The sequence below is a fragment of the Micropterus salmoides genome, unplaced genomic scaffold (assembly GCF_014851395.1).
Source record: "Micropterus salmoides isolate LMB-PRFRI ecotype aquatic unplaced genomic scaffold, ASM1485139v1 Ms_hic_scaffold_16, whole genome shotgun sequence".
Lineage (NCBI taxonomy): Eukaryota > Metazoa > Chordata > Actinopteri > Centrarchiformes > Centrarchidae > Micropterus > Micropterus salmoides.
Genome location: NW_024040707.1, coordinates 20,856,331 through 20,879,529, shown reverse-complemented (window position 1 = coordinate 20,879,529; position 23,199 = coordinate 20,856,331). Strand labels below are relative to the sequence as shown.

The 23,199-nt window shown below is 42.6% G+C and overlaps 1 protein-coding gene across 5 annotated transcripts in view; it reads right to left on the bottom strand.

The window, feature by feature from the left end:
- Positions 1 to 23,199, bottom strand: part of casz1 (castor zinc finger 1) — a 77,827-nt gene that overhangs the window by 6,800 nt on the left and 47,828 nt on the right. For 3 of the 5 annotated variants that reach the window (XM_038722875.1, XM_038722873.1, XM_038722876.1), the window contains exons 3-17: positions 21,463 to 22,363; positions 19,400 to 19,465; positions 16,611 to 16,707; positions 13,535 to 13,699; positions 11,665 to 11,837; positions 10,182 to 11,047; positions 6,579 to 6,711; positions 6,094 to 6,157; positions 5,108 to 5,271; positions 4,682 to 4,804; positions 4,259 to 4,579; positions 3,957 to 4,155; positions 2,973 to 3,144; positions 1,239 to 1,387; positions 185 to 422 (exon numbers count right to left, since the gene is read on the bottom strand). In XM_038722875.1, the coding sequence (XP_038578803.1) occupies positions 185 to 422; positions 1,239 to 1,387; positions 2,973 to 3,144; positions 3,957 to 4,155; positions 4,259 to 4,579; positions 4,682 to 4,804; positions 5,108 to 5,271; positions 6,094 to 6,157; positions 6,579 to 6,711; positions 10,182 to 11,047; positions 11,665 to 11,837; positions 13,535 to 13,699; positions 16,611 to 16,707; positions 19,400 to 19,465; positions 21,463 to 22,363 (3,831 nt within the window). The remainder of the gene's footprint in view (positions 1 to 184; positions 423 to 1,238; positions 1,388 to 2,972; positions 3,145 to 3,956; positions 4,156 to 4,258; positions 4,580 to 4,681; positions 4,805 to 5,107; positions 5,272 to 6,093; positions 6,158 to 6,578; positions 6,712 to 10,181; positions 11,048 to 11,664; positions 11,838 to 13,534; positions 13,700 to 16,610; positions 16,708 to 19,399; positions 19,466 to 21,462; positions 22,364 to 23,199) is intronic. The other 2 variants (XM_038722874.1, XM_038722877.1) reach the window with 1 other exon arrangement.

Genomic DNA, 23,199 nt, shown 5'->3' with positions numbered 1-23,199 from the left:
GAAGATTGAATGAAATGACCAGTTGCTGGTTTTCCGGGTAAAGTAGATGAGTGTGGACTGAAACATGATGTATGATGCTGAATGTCGGAGTAGAAAACTTGTACTGCATTATTCACTTTAAACTCTATTAAAGCTCGACATGCTGACACTTAAGACATCTCAGGTCTTTTTTGCGTTTTCTCACCTGCTGGAGAACTATCGTTGCCTAGAGGTGTGCTGGTGCAGCTCCGGTCCTGGTTGGAGGACTCTGAGGAGAGGCCCAAGGGGCTGCCCCCTCCTACCATGTAGTCCATGTAATCATCAGTCTCATCCATGATGGCGGAGGAGAAGCTGGAGTTGATACCAGACTGGTTCGCTACGGGCCCGGACATCATGCCGGATGCATGCTGCATCTCATCTGCCCTCTGACCGAGTGGCATCACCTGGAAAACAAATTATCCTCATTGTAAAGGGACACTTGAAACAGACATCTTAGGACCTAACGTGTCATCAATGCAGGTGTTGGCACTTGGCGCAAAACCAAGCATTTCTCAAGACCAAAAATATTTCGAAAGAATGAACCTCACATTTCCGTCATTATATGAAGGCTTCAAACTGAAGAACAAGAAAATCCACGTTTAAATTCACGTGTGGTACATAATGTACCGCTGAGGTTAAGTTTGGAAATGAAGTACGCTCCAGTGTGAAAAATGTCTTCAAAAGAATGTCATGAGTGATTTGTCGTTGACTGGTATGACAGGATAAGAGTTACCGAATTAAGTTAACTTTTCCCTGAATCTGACTCATAGAGCAGGAAGTCTGATCAAAAAAACTGAACCAGGTACATACGCCACATATACTTCAGAGGCAGACCAGATCTGAAATAATAATATTAAAAAACAAATTTAAATCAAAACTATAAAAATCTAAAAATGAAAATGAAAATCTATTCTTAGAATTACCTTTTGCGGTGAAACACTCATTTGCATTTTCTCCTAATTTTTATTTTCTACCACCACAAAATATCCTGAACAGTGCTGATTTAAATGTATCTGTTCCTTTTAAAACATCTTATGGCATAAACTGTTCAAAACTAAATTAATGAGCCTTAATAACAGGAGACTTGATCCAAACAATACATTTCCTATTAGTGTATGAGATACTTGGCTTCAGCTCACTGAGGTTTTCAGCCCCTATTTGCACATAATTACCCTTCTCAGAATGGCAAATATCAAATGTCACAGTTTGTGTGTTTGTACCTGGGATGGGACTCTGTCAAAGTTCTTCCCCAGCATCCGCCTCATGTGTTTGCGTGCGTGTGAGGTCATCTGGTGCTTGAGGAGGAAGGAGAACTGGCAACCCTCGCGGATGCAGTGGAAGTGGCTGTTGACTTGGTTATACTTGCAACCTGCCAAAAAGAAACCAGCAACAGTTGTAAAATCTCCATTTGCAGATTAATTTATCTTTGGCTCATTGTGAGACGTCTCCGAAACAGCTCCTGCACTAAACGCAATATCATCAGCGAGACGGTGTTGTGATTAGATCAAACACAAAGTGAAATATTTTTAGGTTTTTTTAATTTCATGATATAGCGCTAACAAAAGAGGGATCGGGTTGCAAAGTGTTTCAGAGTGTACATGTAGGAGGAATATTAGATCACTCCAGTGTCACACTGAGCAAGTCAAGGCTTCTGTGCACTAAACCTGTGGAGCTCTTTTATTACACTGACATGCTTTATTCAATTAGGAATTTACATAAATAAATTCTCATTTTCTGTGGGCCAATAATGCACACACCCCTGCAAACCAAAGTAAATATACAATTATTACCATATTAAATTCATTTTTCAAAGTATCTCCATTGTCATTTTTCCTTTTGTTCTCCATTGTACTGCTGTCTGCTTTGTATTATTCTCTTATTTTCCCGTGTTTTAACCGGTCTAGCTCTAATTGCTTTATGATTTCAAATTAAATGACTGTTCTGTTTTGCGCCTGTTAATCAAATACCATTATATAAAAGCAGGCAGAAATAATTGAAAGAGTAACATGCTGGGCAGGTGCTAGCATGTCAGTAACCATGGCACCCAGTTTAAGAGCACAACACGTCTGTGTCATCAAATAGCTTTTGCACACACACCGTTTTAAACACGCAAAGTTGAGCAAATAACAGCAACCCCCGTGACAGGGAGGGCCTTTTGTGAGACAGAAACCAGGTAACATCATCAGCAGTGTTCAGTTTAATGTTGCTGCCATGGATACTGGCAACCCATCAATTCTTTATGACTGGAGTGCTATGCGATGGTAATCCTTTCTGTTTCCCCCCCAGCCCAAAACAATACAGTTGGCAGATCAGGCTGGGGACAAAAAACAGCTGTTTAGGGCCTGTTTTTGTTTGCTTTGTTTCTGCGTTCTGAAAAGCTTGTGTAACCGCCTGAAAAAAACAGATCACTTTTAATTCATTTCTGCGTGATGGCAGTGGTGGCTGTGAGGCGCAGCTTCAGAACACAAACAGGCTAAACCAGACAAGCCGGATAATTAACAAACACAAACCTAATTGCTCATTTCTGACAGGGCCAAAAGGAAGAAGAAAACAACCTGGATGTGATTGCCCCCCTTTGACATTATTGCTCATATAGTACAGGCAAGACTACCTCTGGGACTTGAGGTGCCATTGTGAATATGCAGAACACAGCAACAAAAACCTATCAGGCCTCTTAAACAACACACATAGCACGATGCACTGTGTTTGCCAACACTGGTCACACCCTTTGTCAACACAGAGGATATCCTCTTGCAATAGCCAACAAAAATCAATCTACAACTTTCTCATCTTAACACCTTTAATCCACACAGCTCTCCTGGTACAATATTATCAAAAGTTGGTATGTTTAGGACTTGTGGGTTGATGCAGGGAACCAGAGGAAATAAATAAAAAGGCAAGAAGAGAGACAGCAGGCAAAAGCTAAACACGGGATCAGGAGTCATTTTTCTTACCCAGCCTCCCACACTCCTCCCTCTTAGTGAAATATTTGAAGCCATTGGCGGCACGGCGCTCTGCCTTCTCGTGCTTCTTGACATGCCATGGCAGCTTGGTGGTGATGTTAGTGACGAAGAAGCAGCCAGGCCGCAGACAGTGATAGTGGCCCCTCATTCTGAACTCGCAGTGCTGCAGAAGAAACACATCATTTCCAATTTCATGAGTCAAATGTGGTGAATGTTTGAAGGCCAAAAGGAGTTAAGGACTTTGTGTGCAAAGTTAAAGTGAACACTACACACTGATTCTCCAAAAACATAATCAACACCTCACAGCCTCTTTTCCGTTGTGGTCATTTGGAACATCCCACATTTCTAAGTATGATGGCTTCTTTTCTTTTTTTTTTTCCCAGGCTTCCCACAAACACTCCTCCTTTCTAACATGTCTGTACACCACCATCTGTTTGTGAGGCCCAGATCCCAAAGGACTGGGCCAAATAAGATCTGCTCAGTTCAGGAGATGGAGACTAAGGGGAGGAGGAGGAGGAGGAGGAGGAGGAGGAGGAGGGAGAGAGAGAGGGGTGATTTTCGACACATTAATGAATTCATTTAAACGGTTTTCCAAATATGGGCTCATGAGAGCAGGCAGGGGCTGCCATTTAGGTTTCATTTGCGAAGCATTCCCCTGATTTTTGCCCTATTCCAGACAGCCTTGTTTACTGTGCAAGTGACAATGATTTATTGGGTAATATCAGCTAAATTGGCCTTTTCTGAGAGGAGAATGCGGCAGTCAAAATGACATCATTGACATATAAACAGGCATTACTGGGGTGAGTCGACTGTCTTTTTCAGCAGAGATGGAAGACAGGGAGCAGCGGTTGTGAAAGCCTTGAGTCAAATAACCTCAAACACTGGTCTAATAGATAGCATACTTCATGCTTAGAAAAGGCTGGGAGATGACAGTGGGTGATTCGGCTCCTGGCAGAGAGATCAAGCTGCGCTCACCTGGTTGGGACAGAGACACTGGAGAGAGTAGTAGGAAAACTGGTCACGGACATTGACCAGGTTGTTGTTGGGGTTGATGTGGTCCAAACAGTGGGACTCAGCCTTGCCAGACGTCTTGCACACATACTTGCAATTCCCAAACAAGCAGTGGAAGTGGAACTTGTTTGAGTACTTACAGTCAGTAGCCAAACAGGGATCGCTGGATGAATAAAAATGGAAAATACAGTTTAATCAACACTTTGCCGAAAGAGGGAAATAGACATACTGTAATATAATAAGACACAAATAAATGTTTCTCCTACTTTTCCTGGAACTGCAGGAAACCAGGCTTGACTTGTGGCTTAGCATTCTCCAGAGAGGTGGTGGCCAGAGGGGAATTGGCCGGCAGGTTGGGCATTGAGGCCGACATCTGAGGGATGCTGCCGGTCAGCTGCTTCCAGGCCAGCAGGGAGGGAGGAGGAGAGCTGTAGCCACCGGAGGAGGTAAGGTGTGCCACATCCATGGAGGGATTGTTGGCCATAGAGACGGGGGCAGCAGGCTGCTGAGGAGCTCCCTCACCGGAGTCCTTGCCCTCACTGAACTGAGGCTCAGACTTCACTTTCAATGTGGCTCTGAGGTGGAAGCTAAAAACCAAGATGAACCTCATTTTTATGTTGATCAATAAAGCCAAATGCTAACATGTGGAAAGGGTTTATTTTCTGATTATGAACCAGAATGAGACTCACTTCGCATGCTTTATGGCCCCATCCACAGTGCTAAAGAGAGCACCACAGTCCTCCACCATGCAGTGAAAATGCACTTTCTGGAGGAAGTCACACTGAGCCTCACAGAAGTCATCTGTGTCAAACCTTTTAGTAGACAGATAGTGAAGACTGTTAATTTACTGCCTTCTCAAATAAACAACAAATAATAAGAGGAAAACTGGTTCAACTCCTCATCTGCCAGTAAATGCTGTAAGTCCGGCGTACTGTAAGCCATTTCAAATTCCCGGATTCTTTTTTGTTTTGGGGGGATTCCATAACAGTATGCATTTATAGAAAAATACCTCCTATGTACAGTACTTTTAAACACGCTGACTGTTTTCTCACTATCAAAATGAATGTGTCCAGTCTAGCTACGGTTTCTCCCTGCTCTTCCAGTGTGTTTTATACCTGCGGAGATATGTCCTCCAGATCTCACTGGCTTTTTCTGGCACGGGCCTCTTTAGCACTCTGTTCAGATAATGTGCTGCCTCCGAGGCATTGCTGCCCTGGCCTGCCTCCAGCTCTGTCTTCAGGTTCATGGCGTTGAAAAGGGCAGGGTTCACCTGTGACATCTACAAAACACACAGCACATAAACAACCAGCTGCTGGGTTAGCTGAACATACGTACGCTGGCTGGGCACTTGCATATGTTAGTGACAGTGTGAGAGTTAACACACCCACACAAATGTTTTGGTGAAGCAAAAAAAGCCAGATTAACAAACATCCAGGCTTTTACGTGAGGAGAGCAACACTGAAATTGAGCTCTAAAAAGATTTGTCCTTGTGTGGAGCGGAAGCGTTGCGGGAGAGGGAGGAAGGAGTCATGACCAGTTTGCGAAGGTAAAAAGATGGAGGCTGATCTGTCATTACTTCATTAATGTGATGGAAACACCAGGCAAATTTGTATCAATCAGATAAGATGTATCATTAAGACAATGTCCTTTTTAATCTTCACAAAAACACACAAAAAATTTACACATTCAAATTTCCATACGCTAACATTTATACTTGGTTAAAAAATGAGGGCAGCGCCTTCCTGTTATTTTTTTTTTTACTCCTCTGACTTTTTAATCAAATAATTTACAAACTCTATAAATAAATGCAGAGCGAGGCGGGGGAAGAAAAAGTATAAAGGAGGAGAAAAAATGGACGTCGAGTTCAAAACAGCTCATCAAAAAACAAACATCTCTATATATCTGGCATGGCACCCAGCTACTGCTTCATTATATTAATTTGTGAGAGGTGCAGTGAAAATTACACTGTATGAAAAATGGCTGGAACATTTAAATGATACAAACTCATCTTATTAGCGGTGAAACATTAAAAAACAAACAGGCCCCTCTGTGTCCCACTAATTTGTCTTGGGATGAAAGGCATTTGATGGATGGATCTTACCTTATTCATAAGCGAGGATAAAAGAGATGTATTCCCTGGTACAGGGTGTCCGTTTGATTCATTACTGGAACAAGGAAAATGAACAATGTTTAGTCAAGATTTGCATGAGAACAGTAAATATTACTATTTATCATACAAGGTGTGCCTGTATAATGAAGAAGAAAAATGCTGTCTTCTTAAGAAATAAGATCTACTGTGAGTTGGAGGGAAGATTGGAGTTGAAGGTTTAAATAAACATCCTTCTCTTACAAAAATGGAGAAATATGTTGTGGATTTTATAATTATATGTACAGGTATATAAATGAGATATTTTGATAAATAATTGCAAATATAGCCCTTGCTGCCAAGACTGTAGAAATCATCTATCAATCAGAGAAACCCTATTTCCTTGTTGATTTATTTTGTGAATATATTATGTGAATTTACAACAAGAATCACCATTTTCCATTTAGCCTTAACCCTCTATGGACCATGCAGCGGTGTACCTGTGGTCTTTTTTGCTCAGGTCCAGACTGTGCTCCTGCGTGGAGTCTTGAGAGGCCCCAGAGTTGCCGTCCACTGGCTCCTGCTTCACGTGAACCAGATTGAACTGGCTGGCTGAAGTCAGCTGCCCATTCCCTGAGGATCAAGTCAGAGACGCAGAGGAGAGAAGTTATTGTTGGTCAGCATTATTATGCTATGACGAGATCCAATCTGACTTCTGTCCTGTCCCGAAAAGAATACTCCGAGTGATAATTATTGCAAAATTATGTCAGGCCGTCAAGCCTTTTAAATGGTGATTGAGAGGCAGGAGATATGAGGGAAAAAGACTACTTTTTCTGCAGGACTTGTCACAACTCATTTGCCAGGCTGCCTCTTAACTGGTCATTAAGTGAGATGCTAATGCTGAGGGAAAGTGGCAGTCTCAGATTGCACCAACCCCCCCTCATTCCCACCTTCCCAGGCTCCTCGTTGGCCTGACAACGGACGGCAGTCAATGCCACTGAGCGTACCCACAAGGAACAGGGGTGCTATGTTGGTCAGATTGGAGCTGACAGCCAATCAGATTGGTTCAAATAGCGTGACCTCTTGATCACATTCTTCTCCAAATAGGTATTCAGCGAATGCTGTGAGCAAGGACAGGAGCGCTGAAATGAAATAAATAAAGACCAGGGGATGACGTTGGGTAAAAATGCTGACAGGAAGGTGAATTCTGCCCCACCCCCCAATCCACAAGGGATTGAAATATTAATTTGTCCTGGGGCTACACAGAGAAAGCTGGGCTTTCAGTAGACAATAAGTGGTGTTTTTTTAAAATATGTGAGTGGGAGGGGTGACCCTGGTGTAGCCTCTCAGACACTGTAAGAGTGGAGAGCAGCAGCAGCGGTCATGATTGGTTTGGTGTCTAATCTTTTTTTTTTTTGTTTGTTTTAGGAATCTGGGCTTGTGATGAGGGATAGTGACAGGCAAGGTCATGGGCAACCAAGTGTGTGCCCTTGGCCCTCAGCCTGGTGAAGCCCTCTCCTTTTTCTTGCTTGGGAGAAAACGAGATCAGCCTACGTAAGGGGGAAATCGACCAAAATTCCCCCCCCCTACAAGATGACCCAGAGACATATCAGGCAGAATAGGAGTGGAAAAGCCAGTCTTGGGCCTTGTCAGCTGAAAGCTAGGAGATGGGGAAGTGTCAGTGTCAGTTCAGTTTGACAATGGCTGAGGTTGGAGGGGCTGGAGGTGGGGTTGGGGCGGGAGCTAAAGAAAAACAGCAGTCAAACAATTTTACGTCTGGTTTGAGGTCACCGCGTGCTTACCAAGTCTCCGCCCAGCGCGCCTTCCCTCCCCCCAACTTAATAAGAGTACACCCAAAATTAACTAGCCAGACAGATCCTGCCTTGTCATTGACAATTAAATCAACTCTCAAACCAAATGAGAGCACATTACATCGAGAGCAGCCACTCACTGTATGATCTACATATGATCATCAGGCAGATTAAAGCATTCCTTCACTACACAGAGGATAGACTGACTGTTTAAGGTGGATTATAATGCTAAAGTCTCTTATTTTGTTGCACATTATGAAGTTATTTTTTCTGTCCTCTTCCCAAAGAGGGAGAACAAATGAGTTTGACTCAAAGCAGCTTCTTTCTGGAAATTATCCAGGAATAATGTATCACCATGTAATTACTCCGGATAAGATACAGAGCTTGTGAAAGATCATTTGTACTGTGTGTCTAATTAGTAAACCCTTCAGATGCTCGAATCTCTGGGAAAAGCACTTAGGGGTAAATTAGAGCAGAACATTAATTTAAAAAACAAATACTGAGAAAATACTGAAAGCAGAAAGAGGAAAAATGCACAATTTACCACAATAGAGATGAAGTTTCACAACCCCATGATAAAATAAACACTGTGAAAAATAGCCACAAACACTGCGACTTTTCTCACACCTTTTTGACAGAGAAGAACAAACCACTTCCTCCTCATTTTAGCCCCAAATGTCCTGTTCACACATTTTATGAGGCAAATATGAGAAACAAAACTGCAGCTACCCTTCCATCCTGTATCTGCAATGAACTTTTACGAACAAGAATGTGATTGAGATAGGGGAGCTTGTTTCAAATCAGCTTTGTTATCCTGCAGAGAGATCTGAGATGCCGCCTCTCAGTGAGACAACAAGAGGGGTGGTGAAGGCACCATCTGTGGAGGCCCCACCCTCAGTGGGGGCCTTCCCAGTGTTCAGACTACCTGCTGGAAGCCCAGAGGTGGAGCTCAGCCTGACAGCCTGGGCTCAGCTCGGCTCCCCGGAGCAGCTGCCCCAGTTCTCTCCCAGGGCCTGTCCTGCTCCAGGAACACCACCAGGAATTGTAATCCTTCCCAGTCCCAACATCCGGAGATGCTCCCCCTTGCAGCCCCATTTAAAATCCGCACCCCACCTGCTCAGGCTCAGCACGGGAGGCCCCACTGCTACTGAATTCAAGACTGTGCTCTGCAGTGCATTATCAATGTAATGCTTTAACTTCATTTTCATAAGCTTTGTTTAGAGCAATATGATAAACATAGACAAGGCAATTACCTCCAAAATTTATGTGAACTGTGTTTATGCTAAATAGATACTGACATGTTTTTGTGGGAACAGAGGATTTCTAGAAATTCAAAAAGTGTGTCTTTGCTGATGCATGCAAGTGTGTCTGAGTTCTTGTATCAGTGAAAAAAAAGTCTCTTTCTCAGCTCTGGTGCATTGAGTCATTTCTGCCTGAGCGATTTCTGTTTTTTTTTTTTATCAGTTTGCATAGAGGATACGGAAAAAGAAAGAAAAAAAAAAAACACCAACATTTTTTTTGTTCTCGCAATTTCTGAACTTAATTTCATTCCACCTCCATTTGCTTGGAACGAGCGCAGACACAGATAAGAGACCAATGATGAGGAAACATGTTCGACACAAGCCCCAGGAGCCCCCACTCCGAACATCATAAGAGACTTTTACAGGCTCTACTCTCCCCTGTCAGCGCATTTATCTCCAAATGGATTGTGGGTATCTAACAAACGATCAACACAATAACAAGCCCAGAGCAGAGGACCATGCCTCTGGTATGTCCCTTTAAGCCTGAAAGCGGCAGTTTTTCTGCCTTTCTCTCCACTGTGGGATAGTGACAGAAATGACCTCTGAGTGCACTCTCTCTTCTCTGGCTGTAGTGGAGAGAAGTCAACACACAGAAAAAAAAAGGGATGTGGTTTTTAGTGTACATGCAGTCTACTACATGTACACTGCAGCTAAAGTTTACAATTGACTACCAATTAATTTATGTGTTTATAATTTGCTAGGGTGTTCAATTGATTCAGTTACATTACTAATCAAGAGGGGAGGGAACTATTACCAGGGCTGTGCCCGTTATTTTTATATTCATTGATTAATAGTTCAAATTGCTTGTTTTGTCTCAGCACCAGTCCAAAACACAAAATGTATTAAATCTACAATAATATAAAGCAGAAAATCTGCACATTTAAGAAGCAAAAATATTTTTGCTTAAAATATGACCTTTCTTTGTTTGAGCACAAATTACTACTTTCCATTGTGTTAGCATCCACACAAAGTATGTACAGTGGTGACTCACCTGTGTCTGGGTTGTTGGAGGGCTTCAGGGCAGCAGCTGCCAGTCTGGCCATCATGGGTGATATCAGACCTTTGCTTGCTGAGATCTTCTCCATGATGGAAGAGGTGGCGAAGGAAGTTGGGGTAGACGCCATGGCTCCGTCTGTCCCCAGTGTGGAGCAACCTTGGGTCAGTGAGTCGGTGGGCATGGAGTGGGCCCCAGAAGATACGGCTGATATCAGGCTTGCGGCTGGCGGAGGTGGTTGGAGAGGCAGCCTAGGCATTAGGGGGAAGAACGGGTTGGAGGTGGCCAGTGCACTGTTGGAAAGAGCAAGGGCCACCGGCATGTTGCTGGGCAGGGCCTGGGACAGCAGGCTGGACATACGCTGGCCCGCACTGGGCAGCGAAGGTGCAGGTTTGAGGGTGTGGCTCGATGTAGAGGAGGAAACAGAGGTGGTGGGTGTGGCCAACAAGTGCGGTACAGTGGTGGACTGCTGGGTCGTAGGCGAGGCACTCAGGCTGGAGTTTTTGCTGCTGATGGTGGAGAAGTCCATCAGATCATCGTTGCTCGATTCCTCTGGCTCATCCTTTGGCGCCAGGAAAGTGGAAGAGAGGCCCATGACACCGGAGGAACGGATGTGCCGGCGCTCGTGTTTGCGCTTGTGGGAGGTCATCTGGCTGGTGGAAGTAAAGGTGAAGCCGCAGCCTGAGCGGATGCAGTGGAAGTGATTGGTGGCTTTGCTGTACACACAGCCCTCGTACTTGCACTCCTCATACTTATAGAACTTCTTGAAGCCATCTTTGGCGTAGGCATCATCCTTGATGTGGTAACTCTTGTGCTTCTCAATGTCACACTTGTTCTTGAAGGTGAATGTGCAGCCTGGGCGCCTGAAAAAAGAATGGAAAAAGGAAGTTGAAAACATGATTAGCTGTGATGCTCGGTTACAAAGCCACCTCTGTGCCTCGGTGTAGTCAGGAGTCAGGAGTCATGGAGAGGGTCCACATGATTCAAATACTTCACAATGGAGGAATGACAACTGAGGCGGTTAAGTAACACAGCAGCAGCTCATTGACACGTCGCCACCTGCAACCTTTGCCAGAGGAATACATTCCAGAGAGTTTGATTAATCTGTAGTGCATGCTCTTATGTTGTAGTTTAAAAAAAAAAATTTACTTTACATTTTTCTTTTTCACTATGACATACAAAAACACTTATGGTGCAGACCAAAAAACAAGGACGTCATTAGTAGTCATCATTTATTTATTTGTTAATAAGGAATGTGTTTATATTCCCTATTTTCCTCTGCTGGTATGTTGGCTTTTGTTTTTATGTAACCTGCTATTAAGGGCCTCTGTAGCTACAGCACATGTTTGTTCATAATGTACGACATTTTAATAATATAATTTATTTAAAATTAATCCCAAATAAAATAATTTTTAATGCTTAATGTAGGTTTTACAAATGTAAAAAAAAAAATCCTGTAGTGAAACATCCCTCTATTCACCTGCAGTGGAAGTGTGTAGTCTTCTGCCCGTAGAATTGACACCCGACTGTGCCACAGTCCTCAGTTGCACGGAATCTCTGGAAGCCATCGTTGATCAGCTGGGCATTCTTTTTATGGAAGTTTTCATGGGTCATGACGTCTGAGGTGCTGGTGTACACCTTGCTGCAGCCCACCTACAAAGCAGAGACAAAGCATGGTAATCGAAAACAAGATCTGGGCCCACACCAGACATGAGAGTTTCAGTTTGCATGAATGGTTTGAAAAAAGCCAACTTCTAAAATGCGGTGCTTTAAAGACATGTGATATACTGTTCATGGTATAGAGAAAGATGCTCAGTGTGGTTAAGAAAATGCTAGTGGCCTAGAAATGGGTGGAAGAAAGTTGTTTTCTCACGTTCACAATTTTTTGTGGTAATGCGCACTAGAGCAATACAAGTTTCAAGTCAAACCGGTGAATTGGAAACAATCTTGTCATTTTGACAATTGGAAAAAGAACACAAACAAAATTACAGAAAGAGGCAGTGGTCACAGCAGGCAGCTGAAACTATAGTACCTTCCTGGAAAAGCTGCATTTTAGAAAATGAAATTTATATTTGGAACGTGACGATGCAGTCACCACAAACTTATTGTAACTCTGAGAACATTGTTTAGAGGTGGAGGGGGCAGAGGAAAGCAGATGGGAGCAAGATGACAGTCTTGGTCTTTAGTTTGACATGTTCTGGTACTCAGGAGCCCTCAGAGCCAACAGAGGGGGGGAAAAAACAGGTAATGTTTGAATTAAAAGCAGCAATTGTATATCATCCCTGGCACTTTTCACCCGTACAAACCGGGCAACTTCTCCATATTGAGTCAAACAATGAAAAAAATGTCACTCTGTTTTTTTCCCCCCTAAATCAAGAGAGCCGATGCCAACATCTGCAGGTTCTCAGGGATTGTTAAAACAAGGACTGAAATGTCCTAATAACAATTACGCCGTTAGTGGGGTTTAAAAAAGAATATATCTCAAGCCATCCTCCGCTGTGCTGCTGCCCTGCCGGTGAGAAAGCTCTCGGCACAATGACACATTGAAAATAAGCAGATGTAAAAAATTAAACAAATCCAGAAGGGGGAATAATCTTCAACTGGCTGCTTGGTACTAAAAGATGAAAAATGTGTAGTTTATATAAACACCTAACTGAATTTTATCCATGCCAATTAAGGAGCGAGAGAACGAAGAGGTGGGGAAAGCACAAGCAGCCTCACGTGCGTTCACCCCCTTTCAATTTATTTACTTTAGGACACGTTTTGCCAAACTGCTCTTTAAAGACACTTTGGTGTAAAAGAAAAAATAAGTGTGGAACTGCCATTCCATTTCACAGACGTAGGTAAACTGTGTGACTCTCAAACGTCCTGAACTCCAGTATGTCTTATGAGTGGCCTGGAGATCATCTATATCATGATGCTCTGCAACTACTTTTGTTACCTGCCGTATCCTGTTTTAAATTGTTTTTAATGATGTCACTTCTACAAAAAAAAGTAGTTTGGCTCTTCATGGGCACACAACCAGGCTTTAGACTCTATGTGGACTGTGTGTGATCTGGTTTACTAACAGCCACGTTTCTTGTGGGGCTCTGGGATGTATACTGAATGATGAATTATGCATTCATCTGCTGCACTGCATTTCACATTTTTTATCAGCATAAGTGAGTTGTGGGTTATTTGTATTGTACATAACACTTAAGCACGTGTGGTGGTAGTTGCAAACGTGTTTGTTGTTTCCGTGTGTGTGTGTGTGTGTGTATTTGTGTGTATGCATGCTTACTGTATGTGTTTGTGGTTTTATTGTGGGCGTGTGTGTAGGTTGGAGGAGGAGGTGTGAGTCTGTAGTGTACCTGCATGCAGTGGTAATGGGTGCTTTTTCCATTGAGGTGGCAGCCATGGTAGTAGACACTGCAGTCGTCCAGAGGGCTGAAACGCATGAAGCCATGCTGCAGGGAGTTGTCCCTCTTCTTGTGCATGTTGTAGTGCCTGATTACATCCTGCTTACTGGTAAACCTCTGCAAAAGGGGAGGGGAAAATATGTACAGCAACAGGTTGGTGTTTATATAAACCAGACACAGAATCAGCAACAAGTCACTTTATCTCTGTGGAATTAGCAGGTGCAACATGTAGGAGCCAATTGGCAACTGGGGAGGGCTGTACACACTGCAATGGAGAGGCCAGAATGCCTTTAAAGATTTAAAGATGATGCATTCTGTGGTTATTGATTTATTTTGCATATCTCAAAGTTGTGTCCTATCCAAAGGCAGCACCAAAGACTTTCTGAGTACTGGAGAAGCTTCCACATGGAACATGAAATATGTTCCCCATACACCCACTGTCTCTACATTTTTTTTTCTCTTCCACAAAATGTATTTTTTTTTAATTAAGATGAATCAATTGACATGCAAGATCACAGTTCTGATGTTTCTGGCTCTGGAAAAATTATGTTCCATGCAGATGGTTTCTCAGACGTGCACAGGGGAAAACAGAAGACAACAGTAACAAACAAACAAACAAGCCAACCAAAAAAACGTTTTCCCTTTCAATTCGCTGAGATATGATTCCATTTTTAATTAAAGCATTAACGCTTTTGGTGAAGGCTTCGTCTGTAATCATGAGCAAATATGCTAAGAGACCCGCCTTCTAAAATTACAAAATAAATAAATAAATAAGAATCCCTCCCACAACCAGCAGTCAGGAAGAAAAAGGAAAGTCACTCCACAGAGACCTGCAGCAACCAAATCTGCTGTAATTGGGCTTAAGCTGATGTTACAGAAACTGTAACAGGAGAAGTGCAAATCAATGAGACAGTTCTGTCTTCAATCCATATTTATCTCCAGTTGAGGGAAAAAACATCAGAAAGAACTATTCTAAAAAGCAACTAATTGCTGTACAAAGTAGGGTAATTGCTTTGTGTCATGTGTTCCACTCGCTCACAAGTGAAAAGCTAAGATCTCACACAGCTGTTATTCCCTTGCTTTTGGCCTGTTTCCCACTGCATATTTCTGAAATGTTTGACTCCTGTAGGAGCAAACACTTCATTAGGATTTTAATCTAACTGATGAGTGCTTTGGAGTTATTGCTTTTTGAATAATTTTCCCTGAAAAATCGTGAGTTCAGTTCTGGGCTTTGAGCCTCCTCGTATGTAATGGTTAATGATGACCGGAAGATAAGTTGAACTGCGGTCATGGTACATTCGATCCATCAAGCCATCCAAAATAGGCCGTGGAGAGAGCTGACTGGGAAAAAGATCTCATTTTCAGTTGAGTGGTGATGAAGGTTGGGAGCCACTTGCTACATTTATTTTAGGATTCCCACTAGTGTGGCAAGATGCACACTCTCCCTCATGTACAAGCCCATGAAAGGAGAATGTTAAGACTCAGCCAATTGCCCGGTGGCTGGCAGTGGGATAATATTCCAGGAGAGTGTGTCATGTAACATTTCATGAGTTATCGCTTCGAAAGGGGCTGCTCATCACTGCCTGCTTGTTTTTTTCAGGGTATTGACATCCCAGAGAGCTGGCTTCCAAAGCATATCTGTGTTTCCACGCAACGCAAAGGCAACAGAGAAATGTGGACCTGACCGTGGAAATTGCCATGATAACCTGAACTAACACTCTAAATAATGACATGAGATGATTTTCCTTTGTATTCCTCCAAGAATGTCTCCTATCAGACTGTGAAGTGGGATTCATGCAGAAAATGAAAGCTTAGATCTGTAATGCTTTTCACCACATAAACAATATTTATCGAGCGTTAATCTCTCTTGATCAGGAGCAGACAAAGGAGATTACAGCTGAAGAAGATGGCTTAATTCAGAAAATTGTTGAGAAAGGAAGGAAAAAAAAACACACAGCTCTAGTATCGCATGGATTTTTGACATCTTTGACAAATCTTCCCGTGTTTGTCTAACTCTGTCAGGCCATATGCTACAGCAAACACAAGGCCTGTATTATGATCTGCTTTGTGTTTTTTTCTCCTTCCTGTGCCATACATGACAACTCCTGGGACCAGGACAAGATTAATAACGCGAAAGGGGATTAAAAGCAGGCCCCCAGTCAGTGGCAGATGTCTTTAGAAAAAAGAACACATAGATAAATAAAGAGTCAGATTTCAAGCATATTTACAATTAACCCTTGTGATAAAAGGCCAACTGTCAAAGACCAACCGTGCCTGGAAGATGCCTGCAAACTGAACGGATGTATACACCCATAGCCTGTTCGGCAGATCAAAGGCTAACAAACTTTTCATTTGCATAGACTTGGCTGGGTGTGACCGCTAATGAAAATATATAATAATGAGACGTTTTCGTAGGATCACGCCATTCTTACTTACATACATTGTAGAAAGAGAAGATGCTTAGCTCTAGGTCACCTAACCTAAACTTGTTATGAAAAAACAGTGCAATTTAAAGGGTAATTCGAGTACTTTTAAACCTGGGCCATATTTTACAAATTTTGGTGTTTAAATGACTATTAGATGCAAAAAGTTTTATAGTTGGTCCAGTAGATCGCCTCAGCCGAGAAACGGGCTGCAATAGCTGCAAAGTAATCCTTGCGGGTAATTGAGGCAGTCAAAAGTATTCAGATTGAAATTCTAAGGACTCCTATAGAGACAGACCTTTTTTGTTAAAGAGTAAGATCCGGTTTGTTTAATCAGAAAAAGAAGTCTTGCTCTGAAAGAGATCAGTTGTTGCAGTAAGACGATGGCGGAAACATGAGTAAGTCATCTCAATCTTTCACAAAAAGGTCTGTCTCTGTTGGGATCCGTTCTGTAATGTTGTCAGACACTTAGAATAACAACACATATTTTGCTCATTGTGTCAGAATCTGAACTGTGAGGCACGGAAGTTATTTTAAAGTTTGCAGCATACAGGTGAAAATGTGTGTATTTGGATGATGCTCAAAAAAAGTGATAAAGTACTCACGCTCACCTGGTAGTTACACTCAGGGTCCATGCAGTGGTAATGCTCTCTGTACTGGTAGGCACAGTGCACGTGTCCACAGTGTTGACTTCCAGAGAACCTGAAAACCGAGTTCCAGGACACATTTTAACAGCCACGCAGAGCAGTGAATAGAACAACATCAAGGGCTGGTTCAAAACCTGGGAACACATCAGAGCTTATCGCACAGAGAACAGTCACAGGGATGAAGAAGCTGGATGATAAAACAGCTCAGAAAGATGTCATTCAAAAGTAATCAAAAGCAAATCAAAAATGATTAGTGAAGAAATTATTTGAAATACCAGGAACAGCACAAAATAAAACAGGTGAAGGAGTTTTCAAAGGCATTATGCTCGTCTCACCTTCAAAGTAACAGCTCACACCTTCAAACTGACTTCTGCTTTCCACACTGCTGCAACAATTTAACCGTCTGTCACACCAATTTCAGCCAAATTAGCTCCATTTATTTCCAAAGCAGCCGTAAGAGACACTTATTACACTGAAACCCCTTCCCTTGACACGCATCCACACACCCACTCAAAGGACCGGGAACCCCATGACTACTTTATTTCTCAACGGTGTGAAAACCCTTGTCAAATCAATGCACAGTTCTTTCAGGTTAACCACAGTTTTACTCTGTGAGGGAAACTGCGAGTGTATCCTGAGATGTAGGAACAGCTCTGTCTACTTTTCGCCCCAAACCCTTTAACTTTCTCAACTGGAGTCCAAAAAACTGATTTTAGTCTGCCGCTAGTTAAAAAAAAGGCAGCTGCTTGCTACAGTACAGCCACTTTTACGGTGGTGATTATAAGCCTGACGATGATGACTGTTAAAATCCTCCAATTACCAGTGAAAACACACAAATAAACATTTGCACTGCTGCTGCCAAGAGCTCCATCTGCTAGTGCAGAGGAGAGGGGGAAAAGGGGGCTAAGTAATATTTTTTCCATCTCTCTTTCTGTTTTTTCCTTGTTAAGATTATCCCAGAGCTGCATTTACAGATCACTTTGCTGAGTTCATTAAGCTAATTGAACGACATATCCACTACTCTTTTTAAGTTGGCTGTGCGAGTGTATATGTGTGTGTGTGTGTGTGTGTGTGTGTGTGTCTGGAAGATGGTGATGAAGGTAAAGGGGGCTTGTGGAAGGTTTGATGGCTCTTTTGGAAAAGACAAAATCAGAAGCCGAACTACTTGTGTTCGCACAATCAACCATACATACATACATCCCAACCATTAGTGTTTTCTATACTCTTCTTTTACATAAATACACATGCACACACACATTTACTTTCCCCTGAGACTATGGCCCACCCTTCTGCTCATTGCCCAGCTGTATCACTTTGCCTCTGGACAATTCCCACTTGCCGCGTCAGGGGGCCTAATGGGCCGCTGCTATTCAGCAGCAGATTAAATATTAATATCGCCACAATACAGAGATTGCAGTGCATCTCCAGTTACAATAGAGATACACAGATCAAAGTGCCGAGGCAATAGTGGGTGCACGAAAGCATTTAAAGAGTGAAAACTGCAACTAAACAGTACGAGGGAAGCTCTTTAAAACATCAAACTGCAGTGTGGTCAGGAGATGATTTTAGTCTTTTTATGAGGATTGAGTACGAACATGTTTACAAAGCTGATTTTTGGTATTAATGTGCACTCATTAGCCCTAGCTCCGAAGAGCACCCCTCCCCCACTTCTACCTCCCCTCTTGGTGCTACATTTGCCCTTTTTATGAGCCCTCCTTTTCCATTTTTTTCCTCCCTCCTCGTCTTTCCTTTCTCTTTTTTTCCCAACCCCAACACGGAAATTGAAACTGTATCTGGGCTTATCTGCAGCCTCCCCGTGCATCAACTGCCGAGATGTTTAGACAAATTTTATGCATTATGCAGCGCAAATATCAAAACAGTTCTTGGCAGTGCCAGCAGAAGCCTCATTAAAAATTCCTTAATTAAATCTTCTTGCAAAATGTAATCAGTCCAAGGAAGGGGTTTTGTGTGTGTGTGTTGTGTGTGTGTGTGTGTGTGTGTGTGTGTGTGTGTGTGCGCGTGTGTATGTGTGTGCATAAGAGGATGTGTGTGTATGTGTGTGTGTCTGTCAGTGCCAAGGCTTTGATTTGTGCCCTTCATGTTATGGCTTGGAGAAGTAATCATTAACGCCAGAGCCACTTTGGCTTTTCAAATGCTGTTTTTCTCTCTTTTTAAATGGAATAAACAAACAAGTGATAATAACCTTTCTAGTGTCGGCTCAAAATGAATCCAGAATGAGGGACATTGTTCGGTGTCCATTGAAACTCGAGATACCTCCCCATCTCTGATGTTTGTGTCTCTGTTGGTGTGAATGACTACTTTCTAGCTCAGTCAGTTCCTCATGTGTTCAACAATAAATGGCAGAACTCAAGAAGAACCCGGTCTAAGCTCATATCCTCTCTGTGTCAGTCACAGCTAACAGTGCAGAGCAATTATGTTCTTCTTAATGTTTTAGTGCTATATACACCACAAGCATTTATTCAACCAGTTACAGTAAGCTACCAGCAAACCATTTCTTTCATTACCCCTCATCTTTCTACTTCCTCTCAGCACATAAATTCTATCACAATTCTTCACAATAAAGTCTTTTCTTAATCAATTTACAATTTACGCACGGAACATTCTCATACCAGTCTACTATCTAGTTACATCACTGAATAAAACACACCATCAGTGGATAAAAAAAGGTTCATCTCTGATTTGGGTATATTTTTTCATTGGTGTAGCACATTGAGGGATTCACATACCTGGCAATATATTTCTGGTAGAGGTTGATGTCGTCGCTGGCGGGTTTATCTGGTGGCAGGCCATTCCTAATGCAACAGCAAACACAAAAGAGACAGGATTAATGGTGAGGTTGGGTTGCCTGTTGTTAATAAAAACAAACTGACACAATATTTACTTACAAGCCGCTCCCAAACTTTGGACTATCAATATACATTTTCTTGTAGCATAACAGCATTTTCATGTGCTGTATGAATCAGGGATGGAAGGCGCTCACTTTGATGCATGGTCTCCCAACCAACGAAAGGCAAAATGCAGGAGCAATAGGACATTAATCTTTTATGGGGGTATTTTGGTGAGCGCTCATATGCAAAACTGGATAATGGGGATGTGGAAGAAAAGCTCTGAAAAGGTCTGTTCTGATAATCTCTAAGGGTCTTGGCTCTAATACTGATGTCAAGATTCCTCAATCAGTCTGGACTCAAACAAAGATGTATGACAACACTGCAGCTTCAAATGCATATATAAACCTATTGACTTAGTACCAATATCAGCGCCATCAGAATCAAAACAGGGAATCAAAAGGAATTTATCACATTACAGAGGTGTGCTAAGGAACGCTGTGTGCTTTTTGTCACCTGTGATGTGAATACCTCCATCAAGCGGGTAGCAATACTGTCTGTAAAATGACAGTCATAACACAGTATTGGTTCTGCTTGCTCCCTATCAGAAATGGCATTTAGCTCCATGTGAGCAGCTCCACACGGGGGATGACCTGAGGTTAATCTGGCCCAGAGGGGAGGATGCGCTGCCAGACAATCCCCCCCAGCACCCCCTCTCATCCTTGTACACAAGCACCAGACTGGGTCAGTTAGCCAAACTTGCGGCTCCACTGAGCCCCAACCTGACAAAGGCCAAAGCCTGAGGGAGAGATGCCTGAGGGCTCTTGAACAGTGTCTTTGATAGGTCTTGACTAAGTAGAGACCAGGTCAAAACCAATCAAACAGACTCTGGGAGCTGTTTCCTACTGGTAGTGCACATGACTGTGGGCTAGCTCCCCAAACCCCTCGTTTGCTTCCTTTAAAGTGTACTCGTCAGGCAGTGTAGAGTCGGCCCCTGTGACTCGCTGGGAGGTTAGTCATGGCTCCAAAGTAATTAAAGGGAGAGTTGTTACACCCTAGTCAACGAAAGAAGTCAGTCACTTTGCGATGACTGTGCTAAATCAGTCTCCACGGAGTGCTACAGCGAGTAAACACTTCATGTGCCTTCGCAACTCATCATGTCGTGGATCTATTGGGCGCTATGCGCTATTTCACACTACATTCCTGTTGGCTGCTGTGGAGGTAGCAATTACCTTTGTGTTAGGCTAACTGACTCACAGTAGCAGTTAAGTGTACGTGAGCCACACATTAGCTCCAAAGTGTGCCACTGGAACTTGGGATCTTTTCAATCCACCAGTAAAGTTTAGACTGGAATTTTAATGGCAGGTGGTGATATTTATTAGAAGGCTTTTAAGAGGTATGCATTGTTTTGGTGCACATAACTAATACAGTAGGTCACACAATACTTTTTGTCAATAAGCACACATCTCACAATTACCAATAAGACAGGCGATAAGAAGCAATGGGATGCATGCTGTCATCTCTTGCACCTCACAAGTTCTGTATATTTTATTACCTTATTGTTCACTCCGCCAAGGAGTTTTGTTTTGTTATTCTGTTTATTAGTTGGATATCTGATAATCTACTAAACAGATTTTAATTACACTTACTAAGAAGATCAAAGGAGTAAATCAGTAGTTGTTGGTGCAGACAGTACTGATTTGTAGTGCAATACTTTTTCACTCACTCCTGCTGATCTTAAGGCCACGCCCATTTTGGGGATGCACAGATTTTCACCGTTTTGAACACTCATTTCAGCACTTAACCTACAAATTTAATGCTATCTGCACCAAATCTAATAGATGTTCAACTGCTAAAATTTTAGTGCATTTAGGTGGCCCTATATGTGATGAATTAAATGACTTGCTTTTAAGTTTGCACAATTCTTTTTTTGTACAAAATTTCATATGTTTGAGCAGACTTACTTAACGGAGGACACAGTGCCTGTGGTGATGGAGTCAGTCTTGGAAAAACTGGACTTCAGGTAGTCAGAGGCATTGAAGCTTATGTGTCCGGTCTGGTCCATTGTGAGCCCTGGGGCAATGCTGGCCCCAGCTGTGCCTACGGCGGGGACACCAGGAGCTCCAGGGTTCCCTGGTGCTGTAGCGAGGACATTGGGCATCATTGAGGCCTCTGGATTTCCTGGCATTAGCTTCTGAATTGTTCTGATGTCATACTTCGAAGGGCGGCCCACTTTGCCAGTCTTAAAGGCGATGGCACCGCCCATGTCAGGGTTGCCCTCACCTGGCTTGAAGAGATGCAGAAACTTGACATTCTCCAAGTCGTACTTGGAGGGTCGCTTGTACGCATTACCGTTCTGCTGCTGTAGACTCTCACCCATCTTCAGCTTCTGAATAAAGAAGTCGTACTTGGAGGCTCGGGACGCCATGTTCTGGATGTGAGAGGCATTTGGTGGCTGAGAAGTGCTCAGTTGAGGTCCTCCTGGCTGTTTGTGGTCTAGGCTGGAGGGGTAGATCTGTGCTTCAGCCCCTGGGAGACCCCCAGAGGTCTGGAGCATGGTAGAGGTCTTGTCTTGGGCCAGTTTTGAGTTGAGGTCGTCTGGTTTGGGTGGGGAAGCATGCATTGGCCATGGTAGGGCCTCACCGGCTTTTAGCTTGCGAATGTACTCTTCGTACTTGGAGAAGCGGGCACGCCGTGAGGCCTCCTCACTACTGAGGGATGAGGGGTCTGAGGTAGCGGCTTTGAGCTTCTCAAAGCTGATCTTCTTGGTCAGCTCATCCCTTACCTGCTGGTCATCATAACCAAACATTCCCAAAAATTCATTCATGGTGTTGGCTGCATAGTCTCGCAGGGCTGATGCTTCTCCTGCAGAGAAAAAGGATAGTTAGATGTTAGATATGAAATTCTTATAACTGCTTTCACATATTTCCTTTTAAAGATGCTACCGTTAAGATGAAAACATAATTAGTAAGGGTGATTGATTGATCACCCAATGATGATTATATTCATTCTAAATAGTTTGATTGTTGGTCTGTTTAAAGGCCAGATCAGAAGATCCAATCAGATGACACAACGCCTTCCAGATATATTTATGGCCCGGTAGAATTAAAATGAAATATACAATGTTGGTAAAAAAAATTAAATATATATATATATATATATATATATAGCTACATAATAAATAGACCCTGTGATCGGCCCCAGAAATCCTGATTGGAGCACCCTTATTGAGTTTAGTAAACCTTTTGAGTCCCTCATTGGTGCTGTCTGCCATTAATGTAATTAAGTCTTTACTTGCTAAAACAGCATATTAGTATGATTGTTTTTTCTTTGAGTAGGGAAACTGAGACGAATATAACCCATTGATTGTTACACTGTCACAGTGGTTTGGAGCTGCATAGGATAGTCTATATTTGAGTATTTATTCATTTATTTTTTTGAGTTCAAATATGTTAGTTACAAATAGATTAGCAGCTTTGTGGAGAATTTATGCCCCATTAATGAAATGCTCTTGCAACTCAGATTTTAGGCAAACATTAAAGTGTCTCTATTTTTCTGTACAATAAATGTTTATTACTGAAATGATTTTATTTCAGAACTGTAGTAAATTGAACAACAGGAAAAGTGATTCTGCACTGCAAGCTCCAACACCTGTGTGTCTGTGTATTTATGTCTCTACAAACAAGCAGTCTGAGGCAATG